This window comes from Phyllobates terribilis, unplaced genomic scaffold, assembly GCF_046119375.1.
Source record: "Phyllobates terribilis strain yellow unplaced genomic scaffold, ASM4611937v1 Scaffold_1__5_contigs__length_1240528914, whole genome shotgun sequence".
In the NCBI taxonomy this organism is placed as follows: Eukaryota; Metazoa; Chordata; class Amphibia; order Anura; family Dendrobatidae; genus Phyllobates; species Phyllobates terribilis.
In genome coordinates this window covers 112,579,720-112,595,620 of record NW_027362761.1, presented here as the reverse complement: position 1 = coordinate 112,595,620, position 15,901 = coordinate 112,579,720, and the positions used below count along the sequence as shown (strand labels likewise).

Below are 15,901 nucleotides of genomic sequence, written 5' to 3'. Positions count from 1 at the left end.
AAAAATGGCTAAATGACTGGATCAGAGTATGTCTTAAAAGGTCATACAAGGCATTCCTATTATGTAGTGGCTACTAAAGCGATTTAAGAAAGAACATGCAGTGGCAGGGATAGGGCCATGGGTACCCGAGGCTTAATGATGCATGTTCGGAGTGAAAGCCGGTCCTTTTGGCTTGATCCCTTTGAACACAAACTTTAGAACAAATTACTGAAAAATTATTGTAGACTCTAATAGAATGGTGTCGAAACCAAGCATCTCAGCTTGCTACATATGGAATTGCATAGCAAAGGACTGGGTAGAGAGCTCATGCTGACCACTGACCACCACTAAAGTGTCTACAGTGAGCGTTGAAGTAGTGGTAGAAGGTGGCATGGACTGATTATTCATTCTTTCTTTTACATTATGTGGATGGCTGGATGTGTGCATCACTAACCTTGTGAACAAATGTCACCAGAGTCTTCTAAGTTCTGTTGGGAAACCTTAGGTCTTGTGGATGTTTCTTTGACATGTGCAACCTAACAAAACATTGTAAAACCTCCCAAAATATTGTTAAAGACTAAGTATACCTCTTAGTTGCAACAATATTCCCTAATGGCAGAGGCCTCTTTCAGTCGGATAATTTGCCACACCAGAATGCAAAAATTGTTCAGAAATTGTTTGAAGAACATACAGTTAAACTTAAAGTGTTAACTTGGCCTTCAAATTATTCAGATCTCAATCTGTTCAAGGATATGCTGTGAAAACAGACCCGATCGATGGTGGCCCAACCTCACACTTAACTGCTGTTAATGTTTTATAAAGATGTCTTCAAAGGTCTTGTGGAAAACCATGCCTTAGAAAGGTCTGAGCTGTTTCAGCAACATGAGGTGGACCTACTGATCAGTGTAGGCACAAGTATGGAGTAATTCTTTAGATGATCTGCGTTGTGGTTACCAATGTAAATCTATAGAGTAAACATGGATAAATTGATGGCTGATGCTGGTGACAATAATTGAGAGTATACAGTTAACATTCCTTGGCAGATATTTTATGCATCAGAAATAGCAAATATACATTGTGATCTAATCCTTATTAATGCCATCTTTACCTGAAATACCTGGTGAGCAAGTCTGATTCTGAAAATACGGCTACACAATACTAGATGTTGTCATGTTGATGATGGTCAGGGCAGAATGACTCAGCCTGAGAGATGAGATTTAGGATTCGAGAAATGCAGGATTGTTGTTTACTCCCTATAATTACAGTAAGTGTGACCCATGGAGCAATCATGAACGGCTTTCTGATGCTAAACAAAAGTATGCTCTGGTGGCTTAGCTTTACTGCTATTTAGATATTCATGGGGGGGAGGCTTTACATTTAAGGAAAACATATAGATTTATAGCACTAAAATATGAGTGGGATGACCTACACGGCTTTATAGATGGAATTTTAAACATTTCATTCAATGCCAATAAAATGCTCTTGACAGATTGCCGTCAGCTATGCTACATGGAGCACTTACAATGAGATGGGCTAACTTATTTTTGCCTTTTCAGAAGGCCCCCATACACATCAGATGAAAATCATCTGAATCTGCTGTTTTCATTGGGGCCATCCAACATAATTTATGGACATCTATGGTTTGATTTCTTTGCCTGTGTGGATTGGATGGGTTGTTAATGACATCTGGTGAGAATTTCATGGCAATGGCACCTTTAGAAATATATTAACTTAGAAAATTGGTGACTTGTTCAATACTTATTTCACCCACTGTGTATGTACATATAGCTATGTATGTGTGCATTACATATGTATGTAGAATTTCTCATGCCATCTAGGATTGGTGGGTTGTGATTACAACAGAAAAACCTCTAAGTAATGAAGATCTCTGACCTGGGTATCCCATAAAAATTGTACTTTTTTTCACTCAAAATGAGCACACTGAATGCTGATATATCAGCTCCACAGGTAGTTATCCAGCCATTATCACGTTTATTCATGCATTTTATTCTATACATAAAGCATGTTAGTACAGTACATCACCTAAGGGAATGTACAGAAGAATGTTGTGCATTTAGAGAAGGGTTGTGACCACATATTATAGTCAGGCCATGTTACATCTGACTGACAGAGATCTGCACAGATTTATAAGGTGATGATTAACCCTGTTGTCTGTAACTTTTGTATCTGCCGTGCAGTGTTTTCATGTGTCACCGCTAATTCTGGGGTGGGGGACAGTTCCTTCAGTATGAAGCTTTTCTATGTATTGAAGCACAATGCCCTTTCATCACCTCAACGATGATGGCACCAGGTTTGGACTAAGACAAATATAATGACCCAAGAGAACAGTTCTGTACTGTTATATACACATCTAGTAAGGTTGTGAAATACAACTGTTGTCTAGCGGGAATGGTATATACTGTACAAGCCACATAAAACCCTCCATCAATATATAATGTAAAGAAAACACACATACCTGCAGTGTAGCTGTGGTTGGGGTAGTTGTGCATGTGTCAAGGAGGATGCCATTTTGCCGGGTCTCGATATATAAAAAACATTTTTAGGGCAGCTCAGTAAATCTTTCCATCAAGTGAATGATGACAGCTGCGTGTGTAATGCATACCGTATTCTTAAAGGGAACCTGTCGTGTCTGGAAATCCTATTTACCTGCATATAAAGCGTTAATCTGCAGGCAAACAGCATTAAAATCATACCTGCCTGCCTTGCTGGAATATGACTACAGGTAGAAAATCAACTTATATCGTCCCCGTAGCCACTTATTTTCAGTAATAGGATCATCATATACAGAGTGATTACCATCATCACTCTCTTTATTGTGAGCATGCTGTAATCACTCCCTGGCACTTTGATTGACAGCCTGGTCAGCACACACATCCTGCAGAGCAAGCTGTCAGTCAAAGTACAACCCACTAAAAGCCTCTATGACTGAAAGCGAGCGGCTACAGGGACGATATACGAGTTCTTTTTCTCCCTGTAGCTGTTCTTCCAATAAGGCAGGCATGATTTTTATACATCTAACTGCAGATAAACCCTTTATCTGCAGGTAAATAGCGATGCTCATGCTCTGAAAATTGCTTTTCCCTTCTTTTGAAAGGTTAGTTCCTCTTAATCAGCATTCTGTAAGCATTATTGGTGCTGGCCCATCCTCTCAGTCACTTCCCAGCATGCATCGCGCTTGCTTTTGTCTAATGGCTTGAATGTTCCGAACTGAAAGCCCTCCTTTCTGTTATGCCTGCATACACAAAAACCAGCCCTGACCTAGCACCTGAGATAGAGAGGCTTATGGTTAAAAGGTGCAAATTGTACCAGAAATCTGATTGTGACACATTGTAACTCAGTATTGATCTGTTCTTCACTGTAATTAGGAGCTCAGTACAATGTCCTGCCTTCCATCAGATCTGTGTGTTCATTAGAAGGGTCGATGGAACATAAAGAATACATGACCAAGTACAAAAGCGTCTCCAATGTCAAATGACTTCTTCAGAGTATTGATGTAAAATGGCAAAAATCTTTTTTTAGGCTAGTTCAATTTGCCAATAGCATTACGGAGCCAAAAATAGTATGCTATCTTATTTCACTGTCTTGATGTGATACATTACTGGATGAGCTTGGCCAATGGACAGTAATGAAAACCTGATAGTAGGAGCAATGACGCACAATGCGGCTCGCTCAGTGGTTTTGTCTTATAACGAGATTTCACCACTTACTGTACCTTACACTCACATTTTTATTGATGAGCCAGAACCAGAACTCTAGGTGTGGATATGACTACCTGACCTAGTAGAAAGCAGAAGTGGACAATTAATATTTGTTTCATCAGTAGCTTAGATAGAAGATAGACTTTTCATGATTAACAATAATGGTATGGAGGTCTATGAGGGACGAATAAAAGGTTGGAAGCCGCCAGTGTTTGTTCACATCTCTCTAGCCTCTCTTGTATTGTTTTCTGCAGGCTACTTGTCTAAAGCTCAGGGCAAGTTTGATCTAGGTCGCTTGAATTGTTCTTGCAAGCAGATGGTAGACATTGAAATCTACTTATTTCTTACAGGCTGCATAATGAACTTTACGAACACTCCCTAATTAATTATAGTAAATTTGATTACATTCTAATTTGATGTGCCGATGTGATTCATAAAGGATCTGTAGTATCTACATTAGGTATTTGAATTAGAAGGCAATGGGTAAAGGCTTATGACCCGCTCTTGTAACCTTTACTGCTGGGTGATGGTGCAGCAGACGTCTGCATTGTATGGACATTTAAATATGTAACTCCTTTTACTCCTTGAGCATGTATGATAAAGCCACAACACCTCTGGATTGTGTACCTAACTATGTGTTTGCCACATTGATTATTCTACTTTGATGCCACATAGCTTGGACACTGCTTTTAATATATGCATTTTAATAGGACTATACACCCATTTGCTGGTTTGGGTTAAATTGGTTGATCTTTCAAGTTTTACCATGCAGATACCCTGCCGGGTCATATATGTGACATTTTAGAAGTGTGAAAAGTGCACCGCATACTTGCTTGAAGACATTCTTAGTAGTAGAATTAAAGTACAATGTGGGATGGAAAGCATTACAGCTCATCAAAATGATCTACAAAAACAGTTTATGACTTGCACTTTCACTGGAGAGCTGATGGTACATATCTCAACCTTAAATAACATGCCTGCCCTAAGAACCCAAGATAGTATGGAATCCATATTGTATTACATATAATGAATGGAAAATCATTTGTAAGGATAATATAGAAAATTTTATTAGACCCAAGGATCATAGATATTAGGTAGAGATGAGCGAACCCAAACTTAAAAGTTCGGAATTTGTACCGGACAGCTAAACACCGAACACTGACTTCTCCTAGACTTCCATTGCAATGTTCGGAGTTCTGGGGGAAGAGAGAAATATTTTCCAGCTCAAAAGTTCGGGTCCCAATTGTTTTCAATGTGTTCAGGATCTGGTTCAAGTTCGGGTACAGTTCTGGTACCTGAATTGAACTTTGGAATAAGTTTTCTTTTAATAAATAACATGGCTATAGAATAAAATCCGTGGTCATGTTTATCTGTACAGTCATTGATATAATTGTGAGGACATGATAATGGGTGTCCCCATTAGCTCCTGCTCTTACCAATGTGTTTTCATTATTCCTGAGTGACTGTATACCAATGAAGGACCAGTATCCTGAAAGCAGCCTCACAATAGGTCAGTGTTCACCTTTGGAAAGCACTTAGTGAAGTGACAGATATCATCATTCCCCACGGAATAGCTTCACAGTTTCAGGTGGTTATCACGCAGTGCTGGAGGGCATTGTCTACATCGGCGCTATCATTGTCACGTATCTGTCCTTGTGGAGCTCTGCTCACCTCAGGAAGCTTATGATCATTTCCCTTTCTGACTCTTTTCCAGTTAATGAGCAACCTAAAGTCTGGTGCTGCAACAACTTCTGCCCGAGCTGCAGAGGTGAGGCAGTGTGGACTCTCAGGGAGAAGATGACTTATTGTACCCAACTAGGACTGCTCCTCTGGAAGAATTTCACCTACCGGCGGAGGCAAACTGTAAGTTTATGCCTTGTGCTCTTTATTTAAAGATAATTAGTTACTTTTTTTCCATGTTGTCCCATACACGTTAAACAGGATTCTCACATAACAGATTAAAATGATTATTAGGTGTGATCCCCCTTAATTGACGTGAGAAATGGAATTGAGATATTTCTGTCCATCTGATTGTGATTCACATGTTTATCAGTGGATTTTCACGTCTGCAGGTGGTTGTGTTCCCTGTTATACCGTGAACTGGTAAAACTCTGTATTGTTGAGTTCTTTACAAATATGCCTGGAACAGTACTATATACTGTTCTTAACCCTCAACTGGTGAGGTGGGGTTTTTGTCACACGACTGGTGATGTGGGGTTTCCTATACCCCAGTGTTTAGAAATCTCTTATTTTTACAGAAAATGCAAAGATCACGTTTGTTTTAATCGTTTTCTTATTGGCGATTGATTACACATGAGTATAACAAATTTTTGACACCCACAAATGGATGGAAGCTAGTGAAACACGTATCGTCATACCAGCATTTTTCAATGAATGGCAGCCGAACAAAAATTCCCTGGGGTGTGGCAAACCCCACCTCACCAGTTGAGGGTTAAACATTAGGGTTGAGCGAGTATGTTCTATTAACCCTTTCGCCGAGTACGCTCGGCCGAGCACCGAGTATTTATAGCTGCTCGGTGATAAGGTTAAATCACTCCCGTGTGCATGATTTGCGACTGTTTGACAGTTTTAGCACATGTGAGGAATGTCTATTTCTTACACATTCCTCACATGTAATAAAGCTGTCAAACAGTGTGATTTAACCTTATCACCGAGCAGCTATAAATACTCGGAGCTCGGCCGAGCATACTAGCCGAAAGGGTTAATAGAACATACTCACTCAACCCTATTAAAGATGTAGTCTTCCTCAAGGATGTGGAATAGCAATTCACACCAGCTATATAACTCCAAGCCCCAGAATACTATTTTTTTATCTAGCATTTCAAAAATCCAAATTCAACTAGCGGTTTATCTAATTTGTAATTCTATATCAGCCTAAGGATGACTGACTGCTTGGACATGGCCTCCTTGTATAAAACAATGATATCATGGCAGAACTTTCAAGCACCCTTGTTTTTCACTGTATAGATTACTCCTCCTCATGATTGCCTTATAGCCAAATTGTCGTGTACAAAACAACTTAAGAACATATTCTTAGAAATATCAGCAAAAAACAGATTGTGTGCGATTAAGACATGTCTGATCTGGTCAATGGGCCATCTGCCGCCAAGATCAGATAAAATAAGACTAAATGCCACTTTATGGAGTATAGCATGGCTCAGTTATCTGCAGTAAGCTACAGATCTCCGTGTATTTAGTATCAGTGTAATAGGTGGTGAGGGGTTACATCAGCAGGCAAAGTCTCTTCCCTTGTCTGATTATCAATGCTGACTAAATGACATGGATAGAGGGGGTCAGAGATCACCACTAGAAAGCATGAGTGTCACTAGTAGGTAATTTCATATTTATCATTTCAGTCTGTAATGGCCTCTTGCAGTATTATTTTTTTTGCTTTGGATCAGGTTTTTATGGCTTATTTGGTGTTAGAGACACTGCAGTGAGATAGTCAGTACAGGAAAATATGCGCAGGACCCCATTTACACAGCTTGGTCTTTTTGGCAATTCAGGCCAGTGTGAATCAGCATACCCTTTATTCTAGTAGAAAGTAAAACGTGCAGCAGACATTTGTTGCCTTGGGATCCTATTATTAAGCTATTGTAGCCTTCTGTCGGAATTATATATCAAGCGTCTCCTGCATACCTCCAAACAAAACCTGTAGGATAATGCAGACCTGGAAATACCTTCATGCACTAACTTTTTCCTGCATGTAAGGTGATCTACATCGCCTATCGGTGGCTAGTAACAATAAGACTAATGTTACTCTATTACTCTACATACATATCTTCTGCCATTTTTGGAACATTGTTAATAACTATAGAACAAGGCAAATGAACAAAGATAATGTTACCATGCTCAGACAATTATTTGGGCATCTTTGTTAATGATCCTGAGAGAATCCTGGTGACTGTGTTGCAGCATTTCTAATATGAATCAATAGATCATTACTTCTTGATTAGTGTTTAAAGTTCCTGTTACATTAGATAACACATGAGTAGATCCAACAAGATTGTAGTTTCTGCCAAAATAACCTTTGAAATTTTGACACTAGGTAATATTCACAACTGCTCCCCCATACCGTATATCTATTATGGAGATTCTGTCTTACCTTGCATCTCAATATTATATGGTGCAAATTTAAAGGGAATCTGTCAGCAGGTTTTTGCTATGTAATCTGACAGCACCATAAGGTAGGGACAGATACCCTGATTCCTGCAATGTATCACTTCTTTTATTGGGTGCAGCAGTTATGATAGACTTATAGTTTTTTCTGCTGCAGATTGAGCAGAGCTCAGATGTTGAGCTGTGTATAACCCGCCCACACCACAGCTTTCTGTGTGTATATTGTATAGTGACAGAAAGCTGCTAATCAGTGCTGGGGGTGTGGTTGGACCAGGAGGCACGAGACAGCTAGTCCTGTAGTGATAATCACCTGCTTATAAAACACTGATTGTATTGAAACAGAAAAGCACAGCACAATAAGTCACCAATCACTGTAATCAGGTCTCTGCTCCTACATTCTGATGCTCTCGCACTACATAGCAAGAACCTGCTGACAGATTACCTTTAAGCTTGGCCAATAAAAATTTACAGCTAAGAAACATTTAGGCTGAATGCCTCCTACTTATGTCTAGCCCCACAAATCTTTTAAGCCTTCCTTATGTCATAGGACTTAAGGTACATTTACACAGCACGATTATCTGGCATGAGCTTTCTAAAAAAACATCTGAAGGGTTAAAAAACTACATGAAAAATTTGAGGGGTGCTGTTTTTAAAATTGTATCACTTTTGTGGGGTTTCCAATATATAATTTCCCCAAAGTCACTTCAAAACTGAATAGGTTCATACAAAAATATGTTTTGTAAATTTCCTTGAAAAATTGCTGCTAATCTTTTAAACCTCTTAACACAAAATGGTGTTGTTGTAAAGTAGACATAAGGTAAGTCTTATTTATTAATTATTTTGTGTGGTATGACTATCTGAATGAAAGGTATAAACATTCAAAATTGCTTTTTCTTATTGCTGTCAAATTTGTGATATTTTCATAAAGAAGCACAAACCATATCAAACAAAATTTACCACTATCATAAAGTATAATGTGTCACGAAAAAAGATTCAAAAAAATTACTGGAATTTGTTGAAACATTCCATTGTGATTGGCACATGAAGTGACACAATTCAGGTTTGAAAAAATTGGCCTGGTCATTAATGGATTCCCAAAATCAGTAAATGTAAATGCACCCTTACTTAGCAAGGCTAAGCATATAAATGATTTTGAGAGGAAAAAAGTAGGCCTGGGCGCAGTGTCGGACTGGGGTGCCAAGGGCCCACCAGTAACCAACTCCAGGGCCCCTCTTTTCAGATACTTGCAAATGTGACATTATCCTCATTCAAAAATTTCTATAGCTATAAACTGGGTAGATTGTTATATGAATAAGATTCTGCCTTTGTCTGTACATAGTGATTCATATATACTGTATAGTGCCAAGTACTGATCACATAAGAGGGTGGTGGCCCACTCCTGCACAGGGGCCCACCGGAGAATTCTCCTGTTCTCCTGTGGGCCAGTCCGAGCCTGCCTGGGTGATGTTCCTGAATGTTTATCCTATATGTGTTTTTTAATGTGTAAAGAAGAAAGAAAATGATTGCATTCTTGGCAAGATTATAGTACTTAGAATTGTAAAATGAGTTTAGAACAGCAAAACTGGAAATTGGGGAAGCGTAAAGAAAAATCTGACCGTGTAACATGTCGGAAAAATGCCTGTAGCTTTCTATGTAAGAAATAAATCTGTGGTTATTCAACTGGGTTTATTAACATGTATTTAAGAACCCACCTACCCTCTGGTTGCACCCCTGGACAATCAGCCTTTTCTCCTGAGCTATCCTGTGTATGACATATTTTATGGGCCCAACTGTGTTTCTAGGAGACTTTAGTAAGGCAAATGTAAAGTACAAGAAGAGGCCTGCCATGAAGTTGGCAGGAGCCCTGCATATGCAGAGTGCTTTTATTTTTCCTGAAAAGGTCCCCTAGAGAGATCAGACTAGCTCAGTTAACCTTCACATAGTTGACGGGATGCAGTTCTTGGAATTGAATTAAAGCGGGGCCCCTCCGTGCTGAATGATTAATGCAGTTCTTACACAATGTTGTTTAACATGTTCGTATCCAATTCACATTATAGTCATAATTACCTCTAAGTAAATATGTGTCTGATTGTTTTGCAGTTGCAGCTGCTGGTGGAAATAGCTTGGCCTCTCTTCATCTTCTTCATTCTGATCTCTGTGCGACTTTCTTATCCACCTTATGAACAACATGAATGTAAGTATGAGGGCGAAGTAAATACCTTACAGAATCATAGAAAAGTCATGGACATGCTTCTTTTTTATCTCTTTCAAAGTTTAAGACTCTCTTTTTATCTATCCACCCATCAGGAGGTAATAATAAAGGGATTCTGTTGTTGTAAAGAAAGCCGTGTAATAACAGATTGCAAGCATTTAGTCAGTTAGCCCTATTCAGGCCTCAGTACGCTTTTTCCTTAGTGGTTAGCCACTTATATTTTGGTGGCCATCTTCCATCACTGGGAGTCTAATCCATGGACTATACAGCTCCTGCCTAAATCAGTGTTGGGATGATATCTTTCCATTTGTGACATTTTACCTTTAATTCCAGGTAGTAAAGTATTTGTCAGTTCTGGTGATTCTTAAAGAGGTTGTCCACTGCTATACTGAATGCTCACATTGATTCAAATGGTGGAAATAAGTTTTTTTGTAATTACCATCTATTGTGATTGTTGCCTGTGAGTGGCGCTATCGCTGACCGCTCACAGGCAGCACGTGACCCCTGGCTCCAGTCGGCTCTGACATCCGCTGATGTCACGCCAAGTTCCGGCTGCTGCCAGGCGTGACCCATTGACATGCTCCCGCCTGATTGATGGGCGGGGTGTCACAGCCCAGCATCCACCACGCACTTTCCCTCTTCTCTGCATTCATTGGGAAAGTGCGTGGTGGATGCTGGGTGTGAAGAGTGGTGAAACCCCACCCATCAATCAGGGGGGAGCGCGTCACTGGGTCATACAGCTGGAACTTGACGTGACATGATGACATCAGTGGATGCCAGAGCCGGCTGCAGCCGGGGGTCACGTGATGCATGGTAATTACTAAAAAAAAATATTTCCACTCTTTGAATCGATATGGGCATTCTGTGTAGTAGTGGACAACCTCTTGAAAGCCCATTTACACACGCCATTGATTGGCCATGATTTATCCAACATCATAGTTCCATGTAAACATGTCTGCCAGCCGCTGATTTTTCATTTGTTCATCTTTTATGCAGACAGAAAAATCATTGTTGTCGACAAGCTCATCCTCTCTTATAAACCGGAGTAATGAACTGTGTAGGGACAAAATATCCTAAGATATCATGTGTCCACACATACTGCCAATTATTGATCCATGTGAATGGAAGGAAAAAAAAAAATCCCCTTTTCTATGGCTAGGAGTTAATTTATATTCTTAGCACAACCCCTTTAAAGATTAATTTGAGGAAAGTAAGCTTGCAGATAAAGTGAAAAAGTACTACAGTTCTTACATCCCAGCGTGTTTTCATAGTGAGGTCTACGACTCACTAAAAGACATGTTTCTACATGATTTCTACTGCCTGAAATGCAGAAAGAGGAACTATTCTAGGAAATCTGGCTTTTTGCATATGTGTATACTGTAATAAAGAAGTTCATACGGTTCTTTATCATTTCTTAGTTATTCTGGAGCTGGTTCCTTGGACTATGAAAGTCCTTTTTTTGCACTTTCTTCTTTGTACAGTACAGGTTGCTGTTTCCTGTTGACTCTGGCAGAGAGCTGAGGTTTTAGCACACTAAACCTTGAAAAGGAATCAAAAAGCACTGCCTGCTCTCTGTGTAACACAATGACCCAGTAGAAAAGTTTTATCTCATATACCCAGCTGCTGTATGCTACATTCAAGGTTCACTGCTAAAGTCATCTATATCCCCATCATTTTTGGCAATTTTGCCTTGTAAACATGGACTATAGTCTTATAGTCCAGTCTATGAGTGTGGAGACCCTACATGCGGAAGAGAAGTAGTGTAGATGCTAGAAGACATACACAAAACATCAAAATATACCCATATTTATTAGTCTTGGTTCCCTAAAATTCAGAAAGACCCAAAATACTCCAAAACAAGCTAAACAGGTTGACATGTTTTGTGGGAAAAGAGTCAGTATATGATGTAATTTAGAGCTCTGAAGCCCTGATTATTCAGTGCTTAGGGGTAAAGATAAGTGAATCCAATGCGAATGGAATTTGTGTAGAGTTTTATGAAATTTACCGGTCCCAGTGAATTTAGACAATTTGTGTTTCGAATTGCGCAAATTGTCCCTTTCTATTTTACATATCTCATTCTTCATTATAATGCCTTGCAGCTGTCAAATCACATGGAATAGCGTAGCCAATCAGGAGGGATTATCATAGCCTGTATAAAAGCCAAGGCAAGGAATGCAGCATCCATTTTAAGGGGAATTAGGATAGTGAGAAGAAATGAGAGCTCACATCTCAGCAATAGAGATATGGAAAGAATACCCTAAAGCATTGAACAAATACTCAGACAATATTGTGCTGTACAACTGCAAGGCTGAAGATGATGTAGAAGGCTGGAGTAGAAGAGACATTGAATTGATAGGGGGAAATAGAGATTGAAGAGGTTCCAGCTGCAATGACAGACTCAGTGGGATTGATGAGTAATATAGTGTAGCTGCCCATATGACAATTACAAATTATTCTTCTTTCTTAATGCACTTAAAAACAGCAAGCCAGAGCAATATTTTGAACGTAACAAAAATCTGAAATGAGTGCCAAAGACGGTATACTTACTTGTCACAAGTGACTCTACTGAGTTGTTGCAGTCCTTGTGCTTTTTGGACTTTTACCTGCCTAGCATTTCTAGGCAGTCATTTTTGAGAAAGGGGTTGAATTTTGTTGAATAGAAAAATAAATACAATTGTAGACTACCGTAGATGTCCACCTATACTCTGGCCTGCTGCCAGATTTTGCTTCCTGTACTTGTACCTACATACCTAGCATTTGTAGCTACTGTATGTCTTTAGCAGGGGTTGAATAATTGGGGTTGACAAGATTGTCAAAAGTTAATTATAGTTTTGTAGAAAATGTATGGTAAAAAAAAAAAAGTTGTAATGGTAATAGACTGGATAGTATAAAATAAAAAGAACAGTAACATGCCTAAGTAAGTGGGAGCCTTTAGCAGCATCAGAAGCACCACCGCTGGCACCTACTATCTGGCAGTAGTACAACCAAATGCGGCTCATGTATGTTCCTAGGATGTCTACTCTGGATCTCCCAGGTCTCGTGTGACATTATGTCATGTGAGCTGTGCATCTAATCAGTGGCTATTATTGGGCTGCCACCTTCTCATTTCTCCCATTTGTTGGACATTCATCCCAGAAAAGCGAGGGCAGTGTAGCCTAATAGCGGCTATTGATGGGCTGCAGGGCTCACGTTGCATTACAATGTCACGTGAGCCCTGAGAGACTCAGTGGACAACCCCTTTAAACATACTACCTGCAGATTTTTTTATAGTGACAAGTATGAAAAAATGATGAAGTATATTCACCTGATAATGTTTCTAAGGCCACGGCCCCATGATCAGTATTTGGTCAGTATTCGGTAAGTATTTTTTCTCAGGAGTGGAAGCCAAAACCAGGAGTGGGTGATAAATGCGGAATTGGTGCACTTGTTTCTATTATACCTTTTCTCACCTGGCTTTGGCTCCCACTCCTGATAAAAAAATACTGACCAAATACTGACTAAATACTGATAGTGGGGCTGTGGCATTATGCTTATATTGGTACAGCAAGTGGGGCAAAGGCTTCTATTTTACTTGATCACAAAATTGCTTCATTTCATTTGAGGCTACTCTGTTTGTTCAGATGTAGGGCTTTATCAGTTTCTAGTCACTCTGACCTGTGTCAGGAGATATCTGCTGTTTGCAGGGAAAAAAATATTGATCAAGGTCCATTAGCATGGTTTATGTTACCAGTCTATGCAATAAAGTGCCTGTCTGGTATCTTAAACGGCCTTACTAGGAGTTCAAAAGAAGCAGAAAAAGTACTAAAATAAAGAAAAAACCCTCACCTTTTCAATCCCAGGTTAATACAGAGCAGGTGCTGTAGAGATATTACAGACTGGCATGTGACCACTGCAGTCAATCACTGACCTCAGTAGCCATGTGTCATACTACTGGCATCATTGTGAATATCTGGGAGGCTATAAACAAAGACTGTGGTTCACCACCAGAGCATCTACCCTGGATCGGTGGGAAGTTAAAGAGGTGAGAATTGTTTTTTTTTTTTCTTTCTTTTGTAATACTATTCCTTTATGGGGTTTTTTTGCCCTGCGTTTTTACATGCATTTTTTTTCAGGCTCCCAGCAGAAGCCTGTAGGGAAAAAAAACACAGCAAGACACTCAGATCAGCTTGGTCTTTAAACCCACTAGGGCATGATTTTACGTGAAATCACGTCCACTTTGCTTGAACTGCTAGACACAGCTGATTTTCTGCACACAAAAAAATGCTTCAGAAAAAAACACAGTGGGAACGTACAAATGTATATATATTTTAATAACTGAGTTTTTCTTTTCTTGGAGTCCATTGACCAATGGCATAGACTTCCTGCACACAGCAAAGTCATGTTCCTGTGTGAAATGAATGCGTTGTATAGAAAGCCTACATTATTGCATAGAATGCTCTGAATATTTGGGCAAAGAATGAAATACTCTTATTTTATTCTCACGTTATATATTTTACCTAGAGGTTATAAAGGATTTTATTTTTTTTGCCAAAGCATAAAATAATAGGCAACAGAGGGGACACTTTTTTAACTAATAAGAAAAGCTACTGTAATTACAATTACAATAAACAGCCGAGATGTGATTATTTTTATTATTAAATGCTAATTGCATCATTTTAGTCTTATTTATTAGGAATAGGAAATGAGCATTGATTAGGGTTAGGAAATGTGTACAGATTAGTGTCAGGAAATAGATTAGGGTTAGGAAATGTGTACAGAGTAAGGCCGGGTTCACATGTCCATATGAAAAAAACAGGCCATATCAAACAATGGCCCTGACTGGCTCTGCATACAGCTACCTATCATAAACTGGACCAGACCAGTGCACGCTGCTGTGTTACATAGGTTCATACTGGCTTTTGTACACATGGACAGAAAATACGACCATATAAACGCAGCGTAAGTTTGGGAATGTGAACACGCTAATACATTCTATATACTGCTTTCAAGTTGTACTCTGCATTTTGGTCATTTCTATCACTTGGTTAGGGTTAGAGTCAGAAAATATGAACAGTTTAGGGTTACACTTTTTTGGCTCATAAAAAAAACCTGACAAAACCCTAAAGAAAGTCAAACAGACTCCAAAATGTTATATTGTATACATTTTATAAATGGCTATTTCTAGGGTATAGCCAAATGCTGTTTTTTGACCATTCGGACAGAAATCTAATATATATAATTGTCTTATCCCGTCTTGTCTGTCTGTCTGTCTGTCCAGGAAATCCCACGTCGCTGATTGGTCAGGCCTCAGCCAATCAGCGACACGGGATTTCAGAAAAAGATGGCGGCCATTAGCGGCTCACCCTCACCCGCTCACCCTCGGACGCTCACCCTCGGACGCTCACCCTCGGACGCTCACCCTCGGACGCTCACCCTCATGCTCGGACGCTCTGACGCCCACACTCTGACGCCCACGCTCATGCTCGGACGCTCAGACGCCCACGCTCAGAGGCTCTGACGCTCACGCTCTGACGCTCAGGCTCTGGATCTGACGCTCACGCTCTGACGCTCAGGCTCTGGATCTGACGCTCACGCTCTGACGCTCAGGCTCTGGATCTGACGCTCAGACGCCCACGCTCAGAGGCTCTGACGCTCAGGCTCTGACGCTCAGGCTCTGGATCTGACGCTCAGACGCCCACGCTCAGACGCCCACGCTCAGAGGCTCTGACGCCCACGCTCAGACTCTCAGGCTCTGACACTCAGGCTCTGACGCTCAGGCTCTGGATCTGACGTTCGGATGCTCACGCTTTGACGCTCACCCTCGGACGCTCACCCTCGGACGCTCACCCTCGGACGCTCACCCTCGGACGCT

General features: G+C 40.2%; 1 protein-coding gene across 4 annotated transcripts in view; it reads left to right on the top strand.

The window, feature by feature from the left end:
- The window catches only part of ABCA1 (ATP binding cassette subfamily A member 1), a 126,626-nt gene that overhangs the window by 27,891 nt on the left and 82,834 nt on the right, over window positions 1–15,901 (top strand). For all 4 annotated transcript variants that reach the window (XM_073666540.1, XM_073666531.1, XM_073666521.1 and 1 more), the window contains exons 2-3: window positions 5,413–5,561; window positions 9,939–10,032. In XM_073666540.1, coding sequence (XP_073522641.1) covers window positions 5,496–5,561; window positions 9,939–10,032 — 160 coding nt within the window. In that variant the 5' untranslated portion in view covers window positions 5,413–5,495. The remainder of the gene's footprint in view (window positions 1–5,412; window positions 5,562–9,938; window positions 10,033–15,901) is intronic.